Source organism: Sebastes umbrosus, chromosome 17 (assembly GCF_015220745.1).
Source record: "Sebastes umbrosus isolate fSebUmb1 chromosome 17, fSebUmb1.pri, whole genome shotgun sequence".
Lineage (NCBI taxonomy): Eukaryota > Metazoa > Chordata > Actinopteri > Perciformes > Sebastidae > Sebastes > Sebastes umbrosus.
Genome location: NC_051285.1, coordinates 13,908,857 through 13,930,247, shown reverse-complemented (window position 1 = coordinate 13,930,247; position 21,391 = coordinate 13,908,857). Strand labels below are relative to the sequence as shown.

The window sequence follows — 21,391 nt, the reverse complement described above, 5'->3', positions numbered from 1 at the left end:
CTACAGTTTTTCTAGCTTACCTGTCTCCAGATTTGCTGTGTGGTAATATGATTAAAACATTATTTTAGGGTTATACAACATATAGCCTAAGTGTAGTTTTGTGATAAATATCCAGGAACCATGTTGACATACAGACCCTCTTCAAGAGAGGTCCTCAAGATTGGGTAATAAGGCAGGACTAATTCTTCTCATCCCTTACCAATATAAAGTTTATTCAAGTGTGCTATTAGTATACTTCTTTTAAACTTAAAATAAGAGAGTATACTCATCCCCCACCAACCCAACCCCTCTCTCTCTTTCCCGCCCTTTTCTTTCTCCTTTCTTTTGTTTGTTTCTGTTTGTCTTGTCAAATTTCCCCTGTTTTGTCTTGCTTCATTAAATAAAATAAAAATAAATGAATAAAAAAGAGAGTAGCCTATACTTTCAGTTTACTTTTTATGTACTTATCAGAGACATACTTAACAAAAGTATGCATAAGTATACTTGACTGATACTTACAAGTATACAGAAAACTCTAAGTATACTTGACTTATAAGCCTACTTGTACTTCATCTTTTGATCGAGATATACTCAAGAAAAGTATAATTAAGTATTCTTGCCTTATAGGCCTACAGAAAGGTATACTTGGCTTGTAGTTGCGCTTACTTGTTGCTGGAGTAGCCTATTAAAGTGTGTGTCAGCTGATATTGTAAGTAAGTAAGTAAGTAAAGCTTTATTTATATAGCACCTTTTAAAACACACCGTTACAAAGTGCTTCACACACAAAAGAAACATCAAACAATGATGAAATCAAGGAAAAATTACAATATGAAACACAGAAACAATGAGAAACAGATCAAACAACAACAAACAAACACACATGTGGATGAGGCCTATAGAAAGGCTTGCCTATAGAGATGTTTTTTAATAGACCGGGGGAGGTGAATCCAGAGAGTTGGGGCTAGGACAGAAAAGACCCGATCACCTTTTGTTTTGCAGTTTGAGCGGGGGATGGATAAAAGGCAGAGATTAGAGGATCGAAGTGTTCGACAGGTCGAATATGGAACAAGGAGATCAGCAATGTAACTGGGGGCGAGGTCATGCAGTGCCTTATATGTAATTAGCAAGATCTTAAAGTTGATTCTGAATTTTACAGGGAGTCAATGGAGGGATGCTAGAACAGGGGTGATGTGAGACCGACAGATAGTTCTGGTTAATAACCTGGCCGCTGCATTTTGAACCACCTGAAGGCGATTTAAAGCAGATTGACTGAGGCAGGTGAAGGGGGAATTACAATAGTCTAGACGGGAGAATATGAAAGTGTGAATTAATAGTTCAAGATCCGTGGAAGTCAAGATGCATCTGATTTTTGCAATGTTTCTTAGCTGTAGAAAGCAGATCTGGACAAATATAGTGGCATTATGGTCTAAAGTCATATTCCGGTCAAAGATGATACCAAGATTCTTAGCTGTAGGACTGATATTGGATTGAAAATTAGATTGTGAATTAGAGTGGTGCACATTACCGACCAAACTTTCATATAAATTTATATAAATCGTTTGATACACACAGTCCATTTGAAGCTTTTTGTAGGCTATAACTGTAATAGATTCAAGATTCAAGATGTTTATTGTCACGCCGGTTGTACAGGTAAACGTGTGAAAGCTCCATTAAAATAATAAGTTATATTACATTTACATTACAATTATAAAGAAGAAATACTTTGTACAAGGGCATATTAACAATATATACAGGCATATTAAGAACACTATATTACATAACTGTAATATCTCGCAGTATAGTGTGCAGAGAGCATCTCAGTAGTAAAGTAGGCGCTGCGCGTGGCTCCGCCCACCGCCGTCCAAACCGGAAGTTTAGCTGTTGTTGTCACACTGGAAACAAAATGGCCGCTGCTCCGACTTTTTTTCAATGAACACACCGATATTTCAATTTCATTTCGTTTTCTCGCACTGGAGCTACACCCGACCGCTATGCAACCTACAAGGCAAGTCCATCCTACTCGCCGAGCTTGACGTCGCTTTATCTGTTCGCGTCCCGGACGACGTAACAATCATTTAGCGGAGCTAGTAAACTTACAGCCTGCTAGCCCCACCAGGAACGAGCTAGCATGCTAACGTTAGCCATGCTAGCCTCAACGGTCGGTCAGGCATCAACGAGCTTGTTGCTAGTCAGCCACTCTGTTGCCTGGTGATCACAGCAGTCGCCAGAGATCACTAACCAGAGCTATAACCCAGTTTTATCTCACTCTCTGAGACATATTGTGCTTCTATTTACTTGTATATACATTTTAAAGTAGACGTAAAATGATGAAACAACTCAGATGAAGCTCGTCACTCTTCTTCGCTGTGTTTGTGTGTGTGGCATCTGATTGAGGCTATTTGATACTGTACGCTCCTAATAACAACACCCAGTGTATCTGTGTTCGTGTATCTAGTATCTGCTGTTCAATGCGTCTCTCTGTGTTGCTGTGCAGGCTGTGAATGGTCACTTTAGGAAGGTGACAGTGTGGGGCAGAAAGGACAGCATCGTCTACCGTCACTCGCCTTGCAGCTGGACGGTGGACCACAATGGTGAGTTTCATCTCTTCCAGGTCTTCTATATATATCCTCCTGAGACCCAGCCCATTGAAGTATCTCCTATGTAGTGGACATCTTTTGACCTACTCCATCAACCCCTGGGGTATTGTAAAGAGGACATCATGGGCTTTCCAGTGATATGTCTTTTTTTTTTTTTTTAAATCAAGTTGAATGTATTCTTGGTTTAATATCACTCTACAGACATTTTTTCTTTTTTGTATCTTCTAATTTCGGCTGTCTTTTCACACTGAAATGGTCCTGTGGTCCACTACAGTGGACATATTGCAAAATTAGAAATACAAATTAAAAAGTCTAAATTGTAAGATTTTCTTTTAACCCTAAATAGGAAGGAAATCACACCAAAAAAAGAAATTGAAAGACACTTTTTTTTACTCGGTTTCCAGGAGGATATATATCCAATGGACATCCACAGTGATGTTTCATAGGCTACCAGATAAAGCACCTCCACCAGGACGTGCACAGCTTTGTTCTACCCTCTCTAGTTTCCATTGTGACTGATCTGTTTCATTTTTTCTCTTATTTCCCAAAGCAACAAGTTTTGGAATATGCATTGGATCGAGCTGAGGTAAAAAAAAAACATGTTATTTCAGTCTTGCGTGTTTTGTAGAAAGAGAAATGAATAGCATACATGCACCATCTGTCCCATCATCCATTAACACAGTGTATTTATGATCTGTTATTCAGTACATTGTTGAAAGTGCTCGACAACGACCAGCCAAAAGAAGAATTTCATCCGGCGGGAGGAAGAGTTTGTATCAGAAGCTCTATGAGCTGTACATCGAGGAATGTGAGAAAGAGCCAGAGTTAAAGGTTTGTGTTATGACTCTGTTATTACTAGATAATTAAGGGCATGCATTGGAAACCTTTTTCATTCCAATCTGTTGGGAATGAGTGGGGGGAAAATGTGATTTTCGGTGTTTATAATGGTCTAAACACGCACAGGTCATCTGTCAATTGCCTGAAAAAGTGTATCAATATGAAAGAACAGCGTGTCTTTTTCTAACTAATGGGCCCCAAAAGGAGTGTCAAAGTTAGCTCCTGTTTTTTTTTACTTCTTATTAACTGCAATAGGCAACTAAATTGTTAAGTAATGCTGTCCGATTGATTGGTAAAATCTGTGTTTGAAATTGTAAACACTGTACATCAACAGTAAAAATATAAATTCCACATTATAAGTAAACATTTTTGCTAGACAGGAAGGCAATCCAGTCACTCCAAAATACTAAAACAAGTGGCAACGAGGAAGGAAATATATTAGAAGGCCTTTATTGTAGTAGCTAAATCATAAAAAAAAAGCCAACATGTTTCAACCACTGTAGGTGTTCGACAGGGCATTCAACAAACGGGCAAAGTGGTTGTGGCCTCATCTATATGGTATTGACAACCAATGGGAGGCAATCACAGGATCACCATAATACTACAAAATATTACAAAATATCATGAAGAAATAACACAGAAACAAGTAAGTTATATCCATCATCAATGAAAAATACTCCTAGTTTTTAACATAGGCTGTAAAACAAACATGGTAGCCCATACAGAGAGAGGAAACAATATATACATTTTATTTATTTACAGAAAACATGTAAAGTCTATATCGTCGTTAACACCAGGATACTTTAAGACATCCATCAATGGATCCAAAAATTCTCTCTCTGGTAACGTTTTTGTAACGTAACCAAGAATTTGCTGTCCTTGTCCATTACATTTTCTTTTAGAAAAGCATGTGAAACCAATACTTAGCAGTGATAATATGCTTTTGTCACATATATTTGGCATGTTTTTTGTTGCAATAATGGAGGATTTGTTTCTGAAGTGTGTTTTTTTTTGTCTTTCTGAAGAATTTGAGGAGAAATGTGAATCTACTGGAGAAGCTGGTGTCTCAGGAGTCAGTATCATGTCTGGTGGTCAACTTGTACCCTGGGAACGAAGGCTATTCTTTAATGCTCAGGGGCAAAAATGGATCTGGTGAGAGACGACAAAATTAAGTCCTTAGTTGTTTGTTTCTGATCTGTGTACCACAATCGTCTCATCTGTAACAATCATGTTTGTGTTGCTTTCTAGATTCTGAAACCATCCGTCTGCCATATGAAGAAGGGGAACTCCTGGAGTACCTAGATGCGGAGGAGTTGCCTCCTATTCTGGTGGATCTGTTGGAGAAATCGCAGGTGTGTAAATATGCAAGTGCATAAATCATTTTGTATATTCTGAAATGTTTTCCACTGTGTTAATAGTAGATTTAACTTCTAAATGATTCAAAGGTGAGGTCACAGTAATGCAGGTATCGTGAAGCATACACAAAAGCTTCAAACGGGTTTTATATTTACGTCTTAAATGTATAGAGAGAGACCATACCAATATTCTGTTGGTTGACATCTGCTGTTTGTAATTTGTCTCAGGTGAACATCTTCCACTGTGGCTGTGTAATAGTAGAGGTGAGAGACTACAGGCAGTCTGGTAATACCAAGATGCCAACCTATCAGAGCAGACACGTCCTGCTGCGGCCAACCATGCAGGTAAACCAATAGAATACATGGAAATCCTCTCTGACACAGGCCGAAACAAACAGTAAATCAAATACTAATACTGTTTGATTATGACCTGAAATGAGTGAAAACTTACAGTTGACCTTTAACGTAGAAAAGCTGAGTTATATCTGTCTTTTTGCCCTGCAGACTCTGATCTGTGATGTCCATGCCATGACCAGTGACCACCACAAGTGGACACAGGTAAAGTGTCGTGTTTACTATCACATTGAGAAACAAAAGAATAAACCCTGCCTCATCTGACACCTAACTGTGTTGACCTTTGCCTTAGCTAATACAAATGACCATAATAGTAGGCAATCCTCCCTTTCCTTTTTAGCATCAGCACATTGGACAGGTTTCCTGTAGCATCTGTTTTTCTCTGCTCTAGGATGACAAACTACAGCTGGAGAGTCAGTTGATTTTGGCCACAGCCGAACCTCTGTGCCTGGACCCCTCCATTTCTGTCACCTGCACAGCCAACCGCCTGCTCTACAACAAACAGAAAATGAACACTCGCTCCATGAAACGGTACTGAACGCGCTCGCACACTCTTCAGCTCACTTTGAATTCAGTCAAGGAAACGCTCATTTATGAATGTTTTTTTCTTTTTGAAATGGAATGAAAATGAAAGCTCTGTGACTGTGAAAAAGAATGAATGAAGCTAAGGCCTTGATCATTTTAAGACACGCACTTCTTCTTCGGTTGCATCGTAGGTGTTTCAAGAGGCACTCTCGAGCTGCACTGAACAGGCAGCAGGAGCTTTCCCATCTGCCCATGCCTCCGCAGCTGCGACTCTACGATTACCTGCAGAGGAGGAAGGAGAGGAAACCTGCTCCTGTCATCGACCTGAAGATCTCAAAGATCGGAAACGTAAGTAGTCAACACGCCCACGATTTGACAAGCATGTGTGTGTAGTGTACATACGCAGATAGGCTGTTTACTAGGGGTGGGAAAAAAAATCGATTCACCTAGAGTATGTATAGCGATTTTTGGGGGATTTTTTTTTTTAACGATTTTGAAATCGTTTTTTAATGCCAGAATCTATACATTTGCTTTGAGTTTATACAGAGGTAAAAGGAAGTTACCGCTTTTATTGTTGTAGTCTTGTTGTAATATGTGGTAGATCTTCTCTCACATGATGAAAATTGTTTGAAAGTCCATCCATCTATCACAACGATAATCACATCGAAATTAAATGTGAGGAAATGTTGCTTCCCACGGTTGTGTTCAGCCATGTTAAAACGTATTCTGATATCCTCAAGGAAGTTGCTAAAATCATAGCGGAAAACAAGCTGTTTCAGTTCTGCCCCTTTTCTGTTTATTGTTTACTACTGTTGAGAATAATCTGTACTTTAGCATAGGTCACTGCATGCTGTCACACTTGTTTTTGCTCATACATACATCTTTTTGTTTTTCTCTGCGGCTGTCGTCCTCGCCTTCGCGCTTCGTCGCTTCTCGGCTGTCGTCACTTGCAGTGTGTTGACATGTGGAAGCAGAGCAACTGCCAGCTAACCGTACCGAAGGAAATTGATGTAAGTAGCCCAATGGTCCTCTATAACACTGTCACTTACACACTTGAGCCAACACCACTTAAAACCCACTCAGCTCTAATAGTCTGCCAGTTATAATGTAGAGAATAACAAACCAGATGGATTTGTTGGTGTGTTGCTCTAGGTGGAAAAGTATGCCGTGGTGGAGAGATCTCTGCAGTTGGAGGACTCTCAGCCCACTACTGTGATCTGGCCTGCTGAGGTAAGTGTGACAGCAGCATTAACACTCTCTGAGGCTACAGATCAATGCTGGCTGTTTGCTGTTAATAATAAGCAGGGGAGTAGCTGTGTGTAAGGCTTTATAGGGAAAAATGCCCCCGCTGCATTGTGCAAAATTCCCACACATCCTCTTGGTTTTGTACTCAAAAAGGGCTTTTGTTTAGTGTAAACAATGAGAAAAGTGTGAACTCGGAAAAGATAGCTCCCAAGTGGGTGAACAACCTTAAAAGGATTCCTTGTTGATGAACCATAAAATGACCACAAAACTGCAGTAAATGTTGAACATTTCTGAATTTCACACATGCTTCTGCTATTCTGGGGAAAAAAAGACCATACTGGACTGCAGATGGACCGTGTCAGGGACATTGCTTCTGCCCATAAATTGTGCTGGGCTCCTTTTCCCATATTTTTTTATACAACATATTTTCATCCCTTATATAAGTCAGTGACATATATAGCATTTTTCACAGACATACATCACAAAGTGCTTAACTAGATCATTATGCAAAGATGCCTGGTACATACAGGTTACCCAAACGCCTGTCCAAACAGTTGAGTCTTTAACTGGCCTTTTAAAAGAATCCACTGAGTCAGCGGACCGTAAGGGTGGAGCAGAGCATTCCAGAGTGAAGGTGCAACGGCTTCGAAAGCACGACCACCCCGGGTCTTAAGGCAAGTGCGTGGGACAGACTACAGGTATTTCATGTTTGACGTAAGAGAGCAAGCTGATGAGTAAGGGTGAAGTAGTTCAGCCACATATGCAGGAGTCTGACCGTGTATCCCTCTGTAGGTGAGCGTAGGTCAGGCAAGGTCACAAGGCAGGGCCAGTTCCTAAAGTGAACATTAAAGGGATAGTTTGGGTGTTTTGAATTAGGGTTGTATGACGTACTTTTCCATAGTCATTGTATTACTTACAGTAGACGACGGTCGGCACGTCCCCAGTTTGTAGAAATAGACAGGAGTGTCGTCATAGGAGCAAAGCAATGTACTGCGGTGAACGGGGCCGGCAGATAAACGTATTTTGTCTGTGTTTTGTCTGTTCATTCAGTTGTCTGTGTCCACTTTCTTTACACAGGAAGTTATAGATGACTACACGTTTGAGTGTGAGGTCGGGGGCCAACCCCAGATGACCAAGGTGTCGATCTTCCAGTCGATGGGGGACCCTCTGGTGTATGGGAAGATCTACTGCGCTAAAGAACCAAAAGCAGAGGAGGACAGCACAGACCTGAAGCTCATACATTCCCCGTAAGGACGGTCTGCGAGACAAATTCAGCATACATGACTGGATTTGAAATGCCACTGTGATTTCACTCGTCTTCATCTCTTTTGTCTCATTCACAGCTTCCTCATAGGCTCCAAGATAGATGCAGACCGGTGAGTCACCATGTTTGCTTTTGTCGAGAAGCTAATCCTGTCAAATGCACCATTTTTAGGGATACGCTGTTGGAGAGCATTGTATACATTTTGTGTTATGTCTGTTTCATAGGTTTCTTACCCAGTACAAAGGGGTGTATGAGAGAGACGTGAAGTGTCAGGTCAAAATGTCCCATAACTCAGGCAGCGTGGGACAGGGGCCTCCCTCCCCCAGCAAAGATGAGGTAAGTACTGCCTTGCTTGGATGTAGGAAAGGTTTGAGGTTGCTCCAGGTTTGAGGAATTTACTCTTTCTTTTGAATAGAGTTTGAAAGGAATTGACACCTCCACTGATTCTTACCTCATCTGATATTTTTTTCTTGTTGTTGAAGAAATAAAGCTTTGAATTTTCCTTCATAAATTAACTTTGATGTTTAGAGTAAAAACAATTGGATTTTTTAAAATATATTGAGCCTAATGAGCACTCAGACACACACTTACGGTTTGACTGTGCTGATGTTGAGAAAATTACTTTTGTGTTACGGTTGTGACGCACTGTGACTAACAAACTGGTTTAAATGCCATCTGCAGGGTGATGGTATTTCTCCACTGGTCCAGACGTCTGTTTTGGGAAAAGGGGTGAAGCACCGACCCCCTCCCATCAAACTGCCTTCAGGATCAGGCAGCAGCTCCTCAGGTACATCTGCTGCTTCTGACATAGCGCAAACGTGGTGGCCCTACGTAATTCCTGAGAGCAGGGTCGTAGAAAACAGATACAGAAAGAAGGGGAAAATGTTTAAATAGCCACAGTTGTGTAAAAATCTCCCACCTGTTGCTATCTGTGGTACCCTTTTCACCCCAGCAAATATTTTCAAAAAAAATTCCCACCCTCTCTCGTGGGGTTAGTTGAGAGGAATTCTGGAATTTGTAGATAATCGCAAACCAAAGTAGACGAGACAGGCTGGTGGAAAAAGGGTGCAACCAAACCTTAAATGGCAACAAAAAAAACTTCTGGACTGCATCAAACATCATAGTTTGATTAACTCTAGCAGCACAGAAATGTCAGTGGTGGATTTTTCCTTTCATGGCTAGCATTAAGACAGCTGGGTGAAACTGAGGTCAGGTATTAGAGGGGAAAGATTAACCTTTCACACCCCTGGTCAAGGTAAGGGTCAAGCCCAAGGGCAAAGTTTTTCAGTTGGGCGTTGAGCACAAATGCCAACTTAACAAGTTCTTAAAATATGAAGTCATACAGTCATAAGGTTATAAAGTGATAGTCCATGTGACAAGCTCAGTGTAGATTTGCCTCCTAACCAGGATGGATCCAGATCTATTCAATACTCCTCTGTTTGTTATTATGAAAGGGGTGCAGTAAATATCTTTTTTTCCTCAGGTAATCCATATAGTTCACAAACCACCAGTGGTCTACTCAAGTGTCCTACGCCCCCTCCAGCCAAAAGCCAGTCTCTGAACAGGAAGCACTCCATGGAGCTGAGCCAGGTGGGCCTGCTGTCGCCTGCCTCCCTCTCCCCCATGGGCTCCACACAGAGTGAGTACAGCCCAGTCCGACTAACTGTTGGGCTGCTTGCTTTCATCAGTCACAGTTGTGCGAATGAGTTGTACTGGAATGTCTTACCTCAGTTCTTCTCGAGCCTCCCCTAGTTTTCCAGATCTGGAATTGTTTTTTGACAAATTATGAAAAATGAACTTGACAAGGTTCCAGGTCAAAAAAAGTATAAAACCACAGGAACATATCTGACAAGTGCACGGAATATTGCATCAGTAAAAGCACCATAGTATTATGTATTCTGAGTAAAACCAGCTGCTATGCAAATTGCCAGAAAAAGAGGTGAAGTTTTGACATGAGTGCCTCACGAGTTAAATTGAACTCCTCAGTTATTCCATGTAGTCATTATTGTAAATTTGGCAAAAAAGTAGTCACCTAAAAAAGCACTGAATTGACAGTATAATTTTGTCATTTTAAGCTCCTCCTTACAAAACTTTATAGGCATCACCTGCTGAAAAGTTCCCCCTCTCTGTCTTCTTCATTGTTTTGACCCACTTTCCCCTCTTTTAGGATCGGGGACACCCAAGCCATCCACCCCCACACCCACCAACACGCCGTGCTCGACCCCGCACCCCGCCGACCTCCTCTCTGCTCCTCTCTCGCTGACCCCTACCCCTTCAGACCTTCCCATGGTTCAGAGCCAGTCGCAGCCCGCCCTCCTCACGCCCTTCGCCCAGCAACAACTGGCTCTGAACCAGCCGCTGCCCGTCATGACCATCCCCCTGCCCAACATGGGTACGTCCATCACCACGGGAACCACCCCGTCGCAGGTCATGGCCAACCCGGCAGGGCTCAATTTCATCAACGTGGTCAGCTCCGTCTGGTGAGAACATAAATAGTCTCTGGTGCCTCTCTGTCACTTGCTAGTCACTGTCGCTTTTCATGACGATCCTGTGCTGTTTGTTTAGCAGTCCTCAAACCCTGATGAGCGGCTCCAACCCAATGCTGGGTCCAGGCCTTAACCTGAGTGGAATCCTGCCTCCTGGAGGGCTGATGCCCACCATGCAGTCCGCAGCACAGCCTGGTAAGACATTTTCCTGCTACTTCCCCTGAAGTATTACTATAATCGGTTATGAGCAGTCAGTCTCCACATGACAAACATGCTACAGGGTAGCAGGGTGGAGACTACCCTCCAGATGAACTCCCCATATTATTTTGCATCCAACCAACTGACATGTCCTTGAGCATAATAGTGAATTCCAGCTTCAGGGATGCAGACTCCATTTTACCAAATAGGATCCTACAGCACAATCAGCAATTGGAAGTTGACCAGGAAGAAATGAGGATTTTGCTCAAGGAAATTTTGAGAGGGTTGAACACACATTGGCGGCTCCAGGAATCAAACAGATGACAGATACAGTACTTAAAGTCCAGGTAAAGCAAAAACAAAAATTTGTCCCACCACAGAAAAATGTGTTATTAACCACATTAACCAAAATTGAATGATCAAACAAATCGGCAAGTATATAGAATTAGGTTTCAAAATCGTGAAAAATGCGTTCTCTGCTCTTAAGCGCTGGGGTCATTTCCTATAGTAACTTATATAGTTTTAGGGAAGGGGTTATGCTAATGATGGCTCCAGTGCGTCATCGAGCCATTATATCAGGCCCGCCCAAAAAAATCCTGAACACAAAAATGGAGAAACAGTCTAACTCCACAATTCACACACAATTCCACAATTATTTTCTAACATGTATAATGTGTGTTCAGAAACAAATCTCTGATTTTACTTTACCTGGACTTTAAGGCAATCTTTATTCTTTCAGACCTGTGTAACATAAAGTGTATCAAAAAGCATTACAGGCCCACAACAACAACATTTTCGGAGCCAAACAAACCTATCTAAGGAAAGATCTTCCAAAAAAATCGTATTATGTAAAGGGGGAAAAATTGGGGAAAAAAACTTGGAAGAAGCAATTCAAAGAGAGATCCACCATCCTTGACTGGCTCGGTGTGCATCAAGAGTCGTATGTTTTTCAGAAAATGAAAAGAAAGTTGTAATAGTAAATGGAAACACAAGAGGTTTTCAACGTACAGTAAACTACTAAAGTATGTTCAAGTCCAGTAAAAGAAGCCCAGTGGGTCTGATGAAAATGTCCAGTTTTGTCTGTACTGTTCTGTCTGGTGAATTTAACTCTGATTTGTGTTCCAGGGAGTCCTTTTAGCCTGAACAGCAGTGCTGGGTTGAGACCACTGAACCTACTGCAGGTATGACACACTACCAGTTAGTCTGTTAGTAGCGTGCAATGGGTATTTGTTCGATATAGCTAGTGTCCTGATCCTGCACCTGTGTTACCACGCCTGGAATAGTGATGAGCTGTCTGTGTGTGAATCAACTACACAGCTTAATTTCCTCACACTTCCTTTTCCCTGCACCACACTGCATATAGCACCCTTTATCAAGTTGTTCCAGTTCTGATATTCAGATAGTAGTAATGGGCTAGTTACCCTGTGTTGTTTGATTGCTTTGCTAATTCTCCCGTTTCCCTCTGCTCTTGTCCCTTTTTTTTTTTGCCTACATGTGCATCATTCTTTTCCCTCGGACTCTCCTCTCTCCATCTCCAACCCTACCTTTATCCTCATCTCCCTCTCTGTTACTCCTCCACTTTTTGTTTGTTTGTTGGTGTTTGTTATTCATCTCCAGATTCCCACCGGTCCTCTCATCTTTAACCCTCTGCAGCAGCAGCAGCTGTCTCAGTTCTCCCCACAGCAGAGTCAGTCGGCCACCTCCAGCCCTCAACAGCAGGGGGAGACGGTGAGACACACATTGACATTTGCATGCAATCACATCCATCCATCCATTCATCCATTATCTGATCCCAGCTGGCATTGGGCGAAGGCGCAATCACATACACACACACAGTAAAAAAAAAAAACATTAATTGCAACAATGGAATATTGCAAATTGTGTTAAGACTATATCTGTAATTGAAATATTTGTGTTTAATAATGTCCATGTTTGCACATATCTAAACTGGGTACTACATGTCAAAATAGAAACAGAGAGGGTTAGGAGTTCACAGAAGCGCAGCAATTTATTTCACAGAGAAGTAAAAAAAAAATGTAATTTCCAAGACACTGTTTACCTGTTTGTCAACAAAATTGAGCAACCTGGCTTGGTAGAGCAGCAACGATTAATCGATTAATTGTCAACTATTAAATTAATCGCCATCTATTTTGATAATCAATTAATCAGTTTGAGTAATTTTTTAAGAAAAAAAAATCAAAATTCTCTGATTGCAGCTTCTTAAATGTGAATATTTTCTGGTTTCTTTACTCCCCAGTAAACTGAATATATTTGAGTTGTGGACAAAACAAGACATTTGAGGACATCATCTTGGGCTTTGGGAAACTAATCAACATTTAATCGATTAATCAAGAAAATAATCGACAGATTAATCCATAATGAAAATAATTGTTAGTTGCTGTAAGTAGATGTATGGTCTAACAGGACAATGACCAAACTGTATTGACTTTAGAACAAGAAATTGAAATTGCTCGGGTGACCCAGGCAAAGCCAAGACTTATGTCACTCTGGAAAATCTGTGGAATGACCTCATGACAGCTGTCGAGTCGAGAGCAAGTTTAAACAAACCTGCAAGGAATAATGGGAGAAAAGCCCAGAAGCCAGCAGTGCCAAGGAGGTGATGCTTACGTATTCAAGAAAAAGCTGTAGCAGAAGCTGTAACCACTGCCAAAACACCTCATAACCACCTAATAACTGCTGGTTCTGGACCCTCATGAGATCTAGAAGTGTTATTTGTCCTATACTTTTTCTTCTTTTGAACAATGTTGCTTTGTAAAGGCTAGGTAAACTAATGATTACGTTTTTGTAGATTTTGTAACTTTCTTTTGAATAGTGCTATAAAAAAATACAGTTTAATACAAGTGTTGAATATCGTAGGCACTGCACACATTACTGCTCAAGTCATTGTAGTGAAAGGATTTTGTGACGGCAGTGAACAGGTGTGTGATGACCTCACTGTTGTGTGTTGCCTGTGGCTGTTTTCTCAGGGTGACCAGGGGTCAGATCAAAGTTTAGGAAACCAGCAAACAGCGGTCATTAACCTGGGAGTGGGAGGCTTCATGACTCCACAGGCAGCAGGTATGACCCCCACACACACACACATAGACACACATTAAAAACACCATAATTCCTCTAAAACATTTCTCTTTGTTCAGTCCATTAACTTGTTTCAAAACAAATTGACACAATGACACTAACTAGTACTAATGAGATAAAATGTACTAATGTATTCATTATTTTAATTACTGTACATTAGGACTCATTAGTCTGTAACTAAACGTGATCATTTTACTGAAGTTAGCCATTGTTCCTCTGAATGGAGCATATAACAACTGACAGGAGAGACTCAACTTCCCCTTCTTCTCTGCTACATTCTCTCTTTTTTATTTTCTCTCTGTTGTTTTTTGCCCCCACCCTTATTTCTTTCCCTCTTGCACTGTCTTCCTGTCCTCCTTCTCAACTTAACCTGCTGACTCGCACCTTTCCGGCTCACCCCTTTCATGCTATTTGCCCATAATCTACTTAAAAATGTCCATGCACACGGTCATTTACCTGTGCTGTTGGCCTCCCTGCAATGTTACCTCTTTCTTTCATTTCATCTCTTTCCTGTCCATCACTGAAACCCCGTCTCCCCCATCCTCTCCCTCCAACTCAACCCCCTTCTGCCTGAATGTGCATTTTCTTTCTTCATACTTTACTCCATTCCTTCTTCTGCTTCTCTCCCTCTCGCCGCCACATCCTTCCCTCTGGGGTTCCCTCTCTCCCTCCTCCCCTCCCCCCTTAGTGCTGTCCCAGTTGGGCTGTGGGCTGGACGGGTCTGGGCCCCCGCTGCCCTCTCCAAGGCTTCAGCAGCAGCACCAGCCACAGATCCAAGTAATACAGCAACTTTAACATCTATATACACACATATACATGTTTGTAAGAACACTGAGACTTCAATCATCAGCCAACTCTCCTCCATGCCTTTATTTAGCAGGCAGGTGTATGTTGTGCTACACTATAAACTGTCAGGGAATTATTCCAATTACCTTTATTCTCTGCATAAACACAAACATTTCTTAATTTTTCTTTACACATAAGTTTATTATTTTCATCAGACCTGGCTCAAATTTAAATTGTTTTTAAACATCTGTGTACTGTCACAGAATAAAAATACATGTATGGCCTCTAGGAAGCAGAATTTTGAAGGGATAGTTTGGGTGTTTTGAAGTGGGGTTGTATGAGGTACTTATCCATAGTCGACACGCCCCCAGCTTGAAGAAACAGACGAGAGTTACCACACGAAACCAAAGCAATGTACTGCTGTGGACAGGGCCGGCAGCAAAAACGTATTTTAGCCAACTAAAAGAAAGGCTCACCTAAAAAAATCAATATCAGTTTAAGTGTACACTATATTTAGAATATTTTCAACAGTTTACCAGTTTAGCCGTTATCTATGCTCTCGCCAAAGCAACCAGATTCCATTGAAAAAACAGTCATTTTTACCTTGCAGAACACCGGAATTGCTGGTCTACCGTTGCCTTGATCGATTAGTTTGTTTGTGTTATTCTGTGACTTTTGTGAATCCAAACTAACCAAAGTTACACAATAACACAAACTAACCGATCGAGGCAGCAGAAGATCAGCAACCCCCGTGTTCTGCAAGGTAAAATGACCGTTTCTTTTTCAATGGAGTCTGGTGGCTTTTGCGAGAGCATAGATGGATACAACGGCTTCTGTTCCCTGTCGGAAGGGGCTGTCTCACGGCAAGGTAAACCGGTGAAAATATTCTAAATACAGTATAGCGTACACTTTGATATTGATTTTTATTTATAGGGCGCGCCGGCCGTCTTCTACTGTAGGTAATACACTGACTATGGATAAGTACCTCATACAACCCCACTTCAAAACACTCAAACCTTCCCTTTAAGGACTTGAACATCTGAAACCATTTGGTATAACCAACCTTATGAGACGAACAGAAACATATTTTATTCTAAATATTTACTATTTTCTCAAATTTCCTTTTTAGCAACAGTAAAAAAAAAAACTTAAATAATAACTGAGAATATATTTTCTTTTTTCTTCGAATGAAAAGTTGTAGGTGAAACGGTATCATCCCAGGTCTGATTTTCATCCAGATTTCTCTGTTGTAGATCCACACCATCCACTCCATCTTGTGTTGTCTGTTTGGTTAATGTGTTGTTTGACAAAGATCACAGCAGTTCCAGTACTCCCACACACACACACACACACACACACAGCAGAGCTTGTGGCACTTCCAATGGCAGCAACTAACAGCGTGTCGAACTGGGAGGCATGTTCTTGCAAAGCATTTAGAAATATTGTCGCTGGGTTTACACACACTGTTGAAATGTTGCTGACTGCATCATCATGGCAGATTAGAGATGATAGGCTGTAAGCATGAATCATAAGGTGTTTAAAGATTTTTTATTTTTTTTGCCCAGTTGAAGTTGCTGACTTACTCCGAGCAGAAAGCACGGTTGCTGAGCTGCATGTCTGTTTTTTGCCAGGGACCACAGGCAATAATTTGTGTCTCCAGAACGCCGCTGGTGCTGCTTGACTGTATCCTGCCTCACTCCCCAACACACCCCAACTCGTCCCAAATCTCTTCCTTCTTCTCCCTCCCCTCTGCAACCCATTAACCACTCTTCTGTGTTTCTCCGCACAATCCTCTTGTATGTCGTACCGGGCTTTAGTTCAGCTTCACTAACACGTGGCACTTAAAGATACTTCTGAATCATTCTGCTGATAATCTAAGATCTAATTTCAGGCTTAACACTGGTGCCGGTGAATGTCTTTTTAACCATGCCGCACATGCTTACACATAGATCCACTGACGAAAACATTGTGTTGCTTGCAGTAACACTGAAATCTCCTCTGATGTTTGTTTTTGTTTTTCATCTTTTTTTTTTTTCCTGCGCTGGTACAGTTGCAATTCTTGCAGCACCAAATGCAGCAGCAGCAAATGGCTATGGGAGCAGCAGCTCCTCTGGGGGGAGCACCACGGCTACATACCGCCAGCCAACCAAGAAGTAAGAGGAAGAGGAGCATGCCACAGCCCCTCCCTAAGTCATGACAGACTAAAATCACACTACAAAAAGGACATGAATGATCCATACTGTGCTCTTTGTCTGCCTCACTGTGGAGACTGCAGACAAAACGTTTTTTTGGTCCTTTCTGTGTGTCTTTTTCTAGCTGACAAATTTGTATGTAATGGTTGTCAGATGTTTTGGAGAACCAAAACTGTGTCCACCATAATGGATTTTTTTAGAACAGGGAGCCCTACACTTAAAGAACCTTAGTGATATTTTTTTGAGATGAAACAGAATAAGACGGTTCTCGTAGGTGGCGGGCTTTCACAATAACACATCGCCCCTTCAGGAAGACTTTTCTCTATGAGGTGGCCTGGGACTGAAAGGATCATGAATGCACATTCTCAGAGGATTCCTCGCGAGCCTGCCCGACTCTCCAGCCTTTGCTTGGTTGACCCCGGTAGAAACTGCCCTTTAAGCACGGATCCCAGTGAGCTTATCGACACCAAATCCTCCACATAACCATTACATGTGAACATGCAAATCTGATCTTGGAGTAGTGCCTGGGGGCAGCTCTCTACCTCTCAGTCTGTTGGAAGTCTTTCTTCTGTTAGCCATCCAGGCACAGGGCTCAACCCGAGGAGTCAAGATGAACATGCAAGACGGTGTACCTGCTTTTTGTACAGCACATTTTTGAAAAAGGCATTTCCTTTTAATTAGTTCAGGAGCCATGAGCGTATTCTTACGAGACATCAACTGAGTGCGAGTGTGTGTGTGTGTGCGCGCGTGTGTGTGTGTGAGACATTTCTGGACACTGAGAAATAATTTTTTAAGCAGTCTTTGTCAGCAGTTTTATTGTTATTAAAAAAAAAGAATATATATTGACAGTGGAAAATACAGCTTTTAGATAAAAAAAAGCGTTGTCTGAGGCTCTTTATTGTGCCGTCTTCACACTGTGTATGACTTTGTCAATGAGCTTCTGGATCTCTCTCTGTCGCGCCGTTGCTCTGCTGATACACTCCTGCAGCTTCTCGCCCGACAGCGACGTCCCACCTAAGGAACCAAAGGAACAGATTGTTAGCAACAATGTTTTTCTTTTATTTTTTCCATTCAACATCATAGTATAGTTTATATGATTATGTCCACGTACTGCAGCAGCTCCTTTCATGCACTGTTTCAATCAAACTTTATTTGTATAGCACCTTTCATACAGGTTAGTGCAGTTCAAAGTGCTTCACAGATGGCTGACAAGCCGAAAGTAAGACCGAACAAGTGTGAACCGTGAAAACAGAAAAGACAAAAACAATTTAACAACAAGATAATTTGAGACCAATGCATGCAAGACAATAAAATTATAAAAATGTAATAAATTAAATTAAAAGCTATAATAACAGAAATAGTAGTAAAACAGTGAGAAATATAAACTAAAACATAATAAAACAATAAAATTATATAAATGAAATGCAATACAATAAAATGTTACAACTTAAATACAATAAAACAAGTGATTAATAAAACAACAATAAAATTATACAAATTAAATACGATAAAATAAGGTTTGTCAGTTTTACAGTTATAACTGGGATGCAGTCCTCATTCTTCTAGTGAGAGGACTTAACATTAGAGCTTTATAGGTAGACTGTCTCACTTAACTGATGCCAACACTGAATCTGAAGTTTCAGTTGAGGTAAAACTCCACTGTGAAACAACAAAACGGCTAACCACAACTAAAAACCTCAAAAAATGATTTCATTACAAATAGGCTGCACCACTGTTTTAGGTGCGAGTGACAAACAAAAACCACACTGGTATCTCCAGTGTGATTTTTTTTTTTTTTTTTTTATGTGCAGAAATGGCAATAATCAGCAACGGAAAGAGGTGGTGATGGGAATCTAGTTTTCAATAATTTAATGCTTTTAAATTGATTCTAATAATTGAAAGTGGAGAATAAATAACATAGCAGCTCTCCTTAGACTTTTCGACCTGTATTAGGGGCTGTTTAGCTTTTTTTTAATATATATTTTCTGACTCTAAAATCACTACTGCACTGCATAATAAATCCCCAAATGAACTGGACTTATTGTAGAAATTGAAATGTAACCTTTGTATTCTTAAACAAAAAAACAGTGTAGGATAGATCAGCTTCTTCGGCCCTGCATTGTTAACAATGGGGAGTTTTTCCTTTGTGCAGTCAATAAGAAATTGGATTCACACCGAGTATAATTTGCACAGGGAGAGGCGAATCATTACAGACTGTGTTTCTGACCTGGTTTGTGTACGACGCAGAGTCGTTCTTCCTCGTCTGTCACAACGGTGAGGTGAGCGGTCGACAGGCTCTCCTCCTCAGCTGTGGGGTCTACGAACAGTATGGAGCTGCACAGAGAGAAGGCCAGGATTACAAAAGGTATGAACGCAGAATACCGTTTTTAATCCCCGGCTAAACAAACTGAAAATCATTCACTTACTCATCGAAGACACAAAAAGAGGCACCGATTGGATGTTTGTGAATACGCAGGCCACGTCTCTTTTCTAAATTCACCTCTGGGGCACTAGTTTCTGTGTTGATGGTGACCTCTGGGATTTGTGCTGTGGGGATAAGGGAAACTGTTAATAAGCTAATGTCAATAAACTAATAAAAAGCAGCTTACAAAACAGGCAGTTTACAGCACATACTGTTCTTCAGGGCAGCCAGCAGGGCAATGATACAAGCATCCAGCACGTTGCCATCGTAGTCCAGACACATGATGTCACAGTAGAGCACCCAGCAGAGCTACAACAGGAATCAGCAGAATCAGGACCAATGACCCAACATGAACAACAGTCTTAACAGCACCAGTGTATGTGCATGGATTTACCTTTCCTCTTTCAATGCACAAGTCCTCTGTTTGTATCACCTCAGAGCTGCAACACCCAGAGAAGAAAAACGTAGGTTAGTAAAAGCAGAAGCAGACACCTGGTGGTGCTGTGAAATTAAACTAAAATATGTGTTAAAAGTCTATCACACCTTTCAATGACATCAGCGATGAACTGGCTGGCAGCCTGCGCCTGCTCTCCTGGTGGACCCGGCCGAAACCGAGAGGAACACAGCGGCGGCAGGTCCACATTAGGCACTGAGAAAGGATGGAATGAGTCAGTGTTTGTTTATCTGGATCCCCTTTTTGTGTAACTTGCTTTTAAATCAACACTTGACACCTTCGTACTGTACTTACCAATGTAACCTTTCCCAGGTGCTTCCACCGTAGGGTTTGTCAGCTCCTGTGGATGAAGAAACACAAGAAAAATCAGTGAACATTCGGTCCAGATTCATGGAAATAAGGTTTTTAAACTGCTGTGTTTATGATCATTTACCACTTTGATCCCACAGATGACGGTGGTGTTTCCAACCTTCACCAGGGCCGAGCCATCTGCTGTAGATATGGACCCTGAAGAGAGCAGTCAGACAGAGAAAAACATCCCATGTAGACTTAAAAAAACAAAGAAATACATCATTTATGCTGTAGTTAACATTCAATTGTGTGTCTCACCTATGTTTAGTGTTGTGGTTCTGAAGTCTGACAGCTCCCGTCCATCAGGTCGACAGTTTTCTTTCTGAAAGGGAAACATTTGAATGTTATATGACTGCTCACTCTGACATTAATAATAAATAGGAAAGCATAATAATAATCAACTATGAGCTGAATGTGGGTAAATTGTTTGGTGTTTTCATCACTGACCAGAAAGCTCCTGTGGTACTCCAAAGGCTCAGCAATCCTGGAAGTGTACAAGTGTTACAAGGAAAGGAGGAAGAGGTGAGTAGATGTTGGCTTACAGAGACATCAGCTGTTATAAACACAGTTATCCGTGGTGACAGATGACGGATGACTGTCAGTGACAACAACACGGTGAGAAATGCTCATTAAATAGGCTGGTTACGGCTTCTGTGGTGTATTAGCTAACTATTCATCAGTCAGACATAAGTAACGTTACACTGTTGATATATTAACTGCAGCACTAATCAGCAGAACAGGACATAACTCATAACTTCTTTTTCTAAAATCAGTCAATGATCAGATCTAACTGGTAGAATAGTTCAATAGCAGAGAATAAAACGTGTAAAAACTGTCACTTTCGGTGTAATAGCTCCAGTTTAATCAGTCTTACTTGAAACCAGCCGCCATGATGTTTTGATTAACCACGTGGGTTTGGGGTCCGTACTACGGTAGCCCGGAGGAGGAGGAAGCACGCCTGCGATGAAACGCGATTATGATGTAAATAAAGTCAACATGCAGTCTCTTTTATATTGGTTTCGTATTCACAAATATAATTTTTCCTCCCCTCTTTTAAAATCATTAATTTTACACGGTATGACTGTCAAGTTTAAAAATAAAACAGTTTTGTATGCCAATTTGATTTGAAAATATATATATATATATTCTGGTATTCCAGTTGCTTACTTGGACCATACATTTAAATCTATGACAGTGACTTTATAAGACCACTGCAATTATATATATAACCATATAATATTTTGTATCTC

The 21,391-nt window shown here is 41.1% G+C and overlaps 2 protein-coding genes and 1 long non-coding RNA gene across 7 annotated transcripts; 2 read left to right on the top strand and 1 right to left on the bottom strand.

Moving 5' to 3' along the window:
* Positions 1–1,828: 1,828 nt before the first annotated feature.
* Positions 1,829–17,792, top strand: supt20 (SPT20 homolog, SAGA complex component). Of its 5 annotated transcripts, none has more exons than XM_037747913.1 (24): positions 1,829–1,984; positions 2,474–2,570; positions 3,127–3,162; positions 3,282–3,407; positions 4,439–4,565; positions 4,662–4,765; positions 4,997–5,113; positions 5,273–5,326; positions 5,514–5,653; positions 5,839–5,995; positions 6,601–6,657; positions 6,800–6,877; positions 7,970–8,139; positions 8,236–8,268; positions 8,381–8,492; positions 8,838–8,943; positions 9,640–9,795; positions 10,324–10,636; positions 10,722–10,837; positions 11,966–12,021; positions 12,458–12,568; positions 13,828–13,918; positions 14,625–14,713; positions 16,354–16,756. In XM_037747913.1, the coding sequence occupies exons 2-24, from the start codon at positions 2,568–2,570 to the stop codon at positions 16,483–16,485; spliced, it is 2,484 nt and encodes an 827-aa protein (XP_037603841.1). In that variant the 5' UTR covers positions 1,829–1,984; positions 2,474–2,567; the 3' UTR covers positions 16,486–16,756. The 5 variants fall into 5 exon arrangements, with proteins under 5 accessions (XP_037603841.1, XP_037603840.1, XP_037603837.1 ...); XM_037747912.1 differs by lacking the exon at positions 16,354–16,756 and adding an exon at positions 16,773–17,792 and having other exon boundaries at positions 1,830–1,984; positions 10,725–10,837; XM_037747909.1 differs by lacking the exon at positions 16,354–16,756 and adding an exon at positions 16,773–17,792 and having other exon boundaries at positions 1,831–1,984.
* On the bottom strand, positions 17,712–21,128 carry exosc8 (exosome component 8). Its single transcript, XM_037747918.1, has 11 exons — positions 21,016–21,128; positions 20,589–20,625; positions 20,400–20,463; positions 20,224–20,297; positions 20,085–20,130; positions 19,880–19,985; positions 19,731–19,776; positions 19,549–19,645; positions 19,341–19,461; positions 19,142–19,248; positions 17,712–17,928 (listed from the first exon to the last, which is right to left on the bottom strand). Exons 1-11 carry the CDS (start codon positions 21,030–21,032, stop codon positions 17,810–17,812), a joined length of 834 nt encoding a protein of 277 aa, XP_037603846.1. The 5' UTR covers positions 21,033–21,128; the 3' UTR covers positions 17,712–17,809.
* On the top strand, positions 18,467–19,248 carry LOC119475328. The gene is made up of 2 exons (XR_005203764.1): positions 18,467–18,575; positions 19,112–19,248. It is a non-coding gene; the product is annotated as an uncharacterized LOC119475328 (long non-coding RNA).
* Positions 21,129–21,391: the final 263 nt, after the last annotated feature.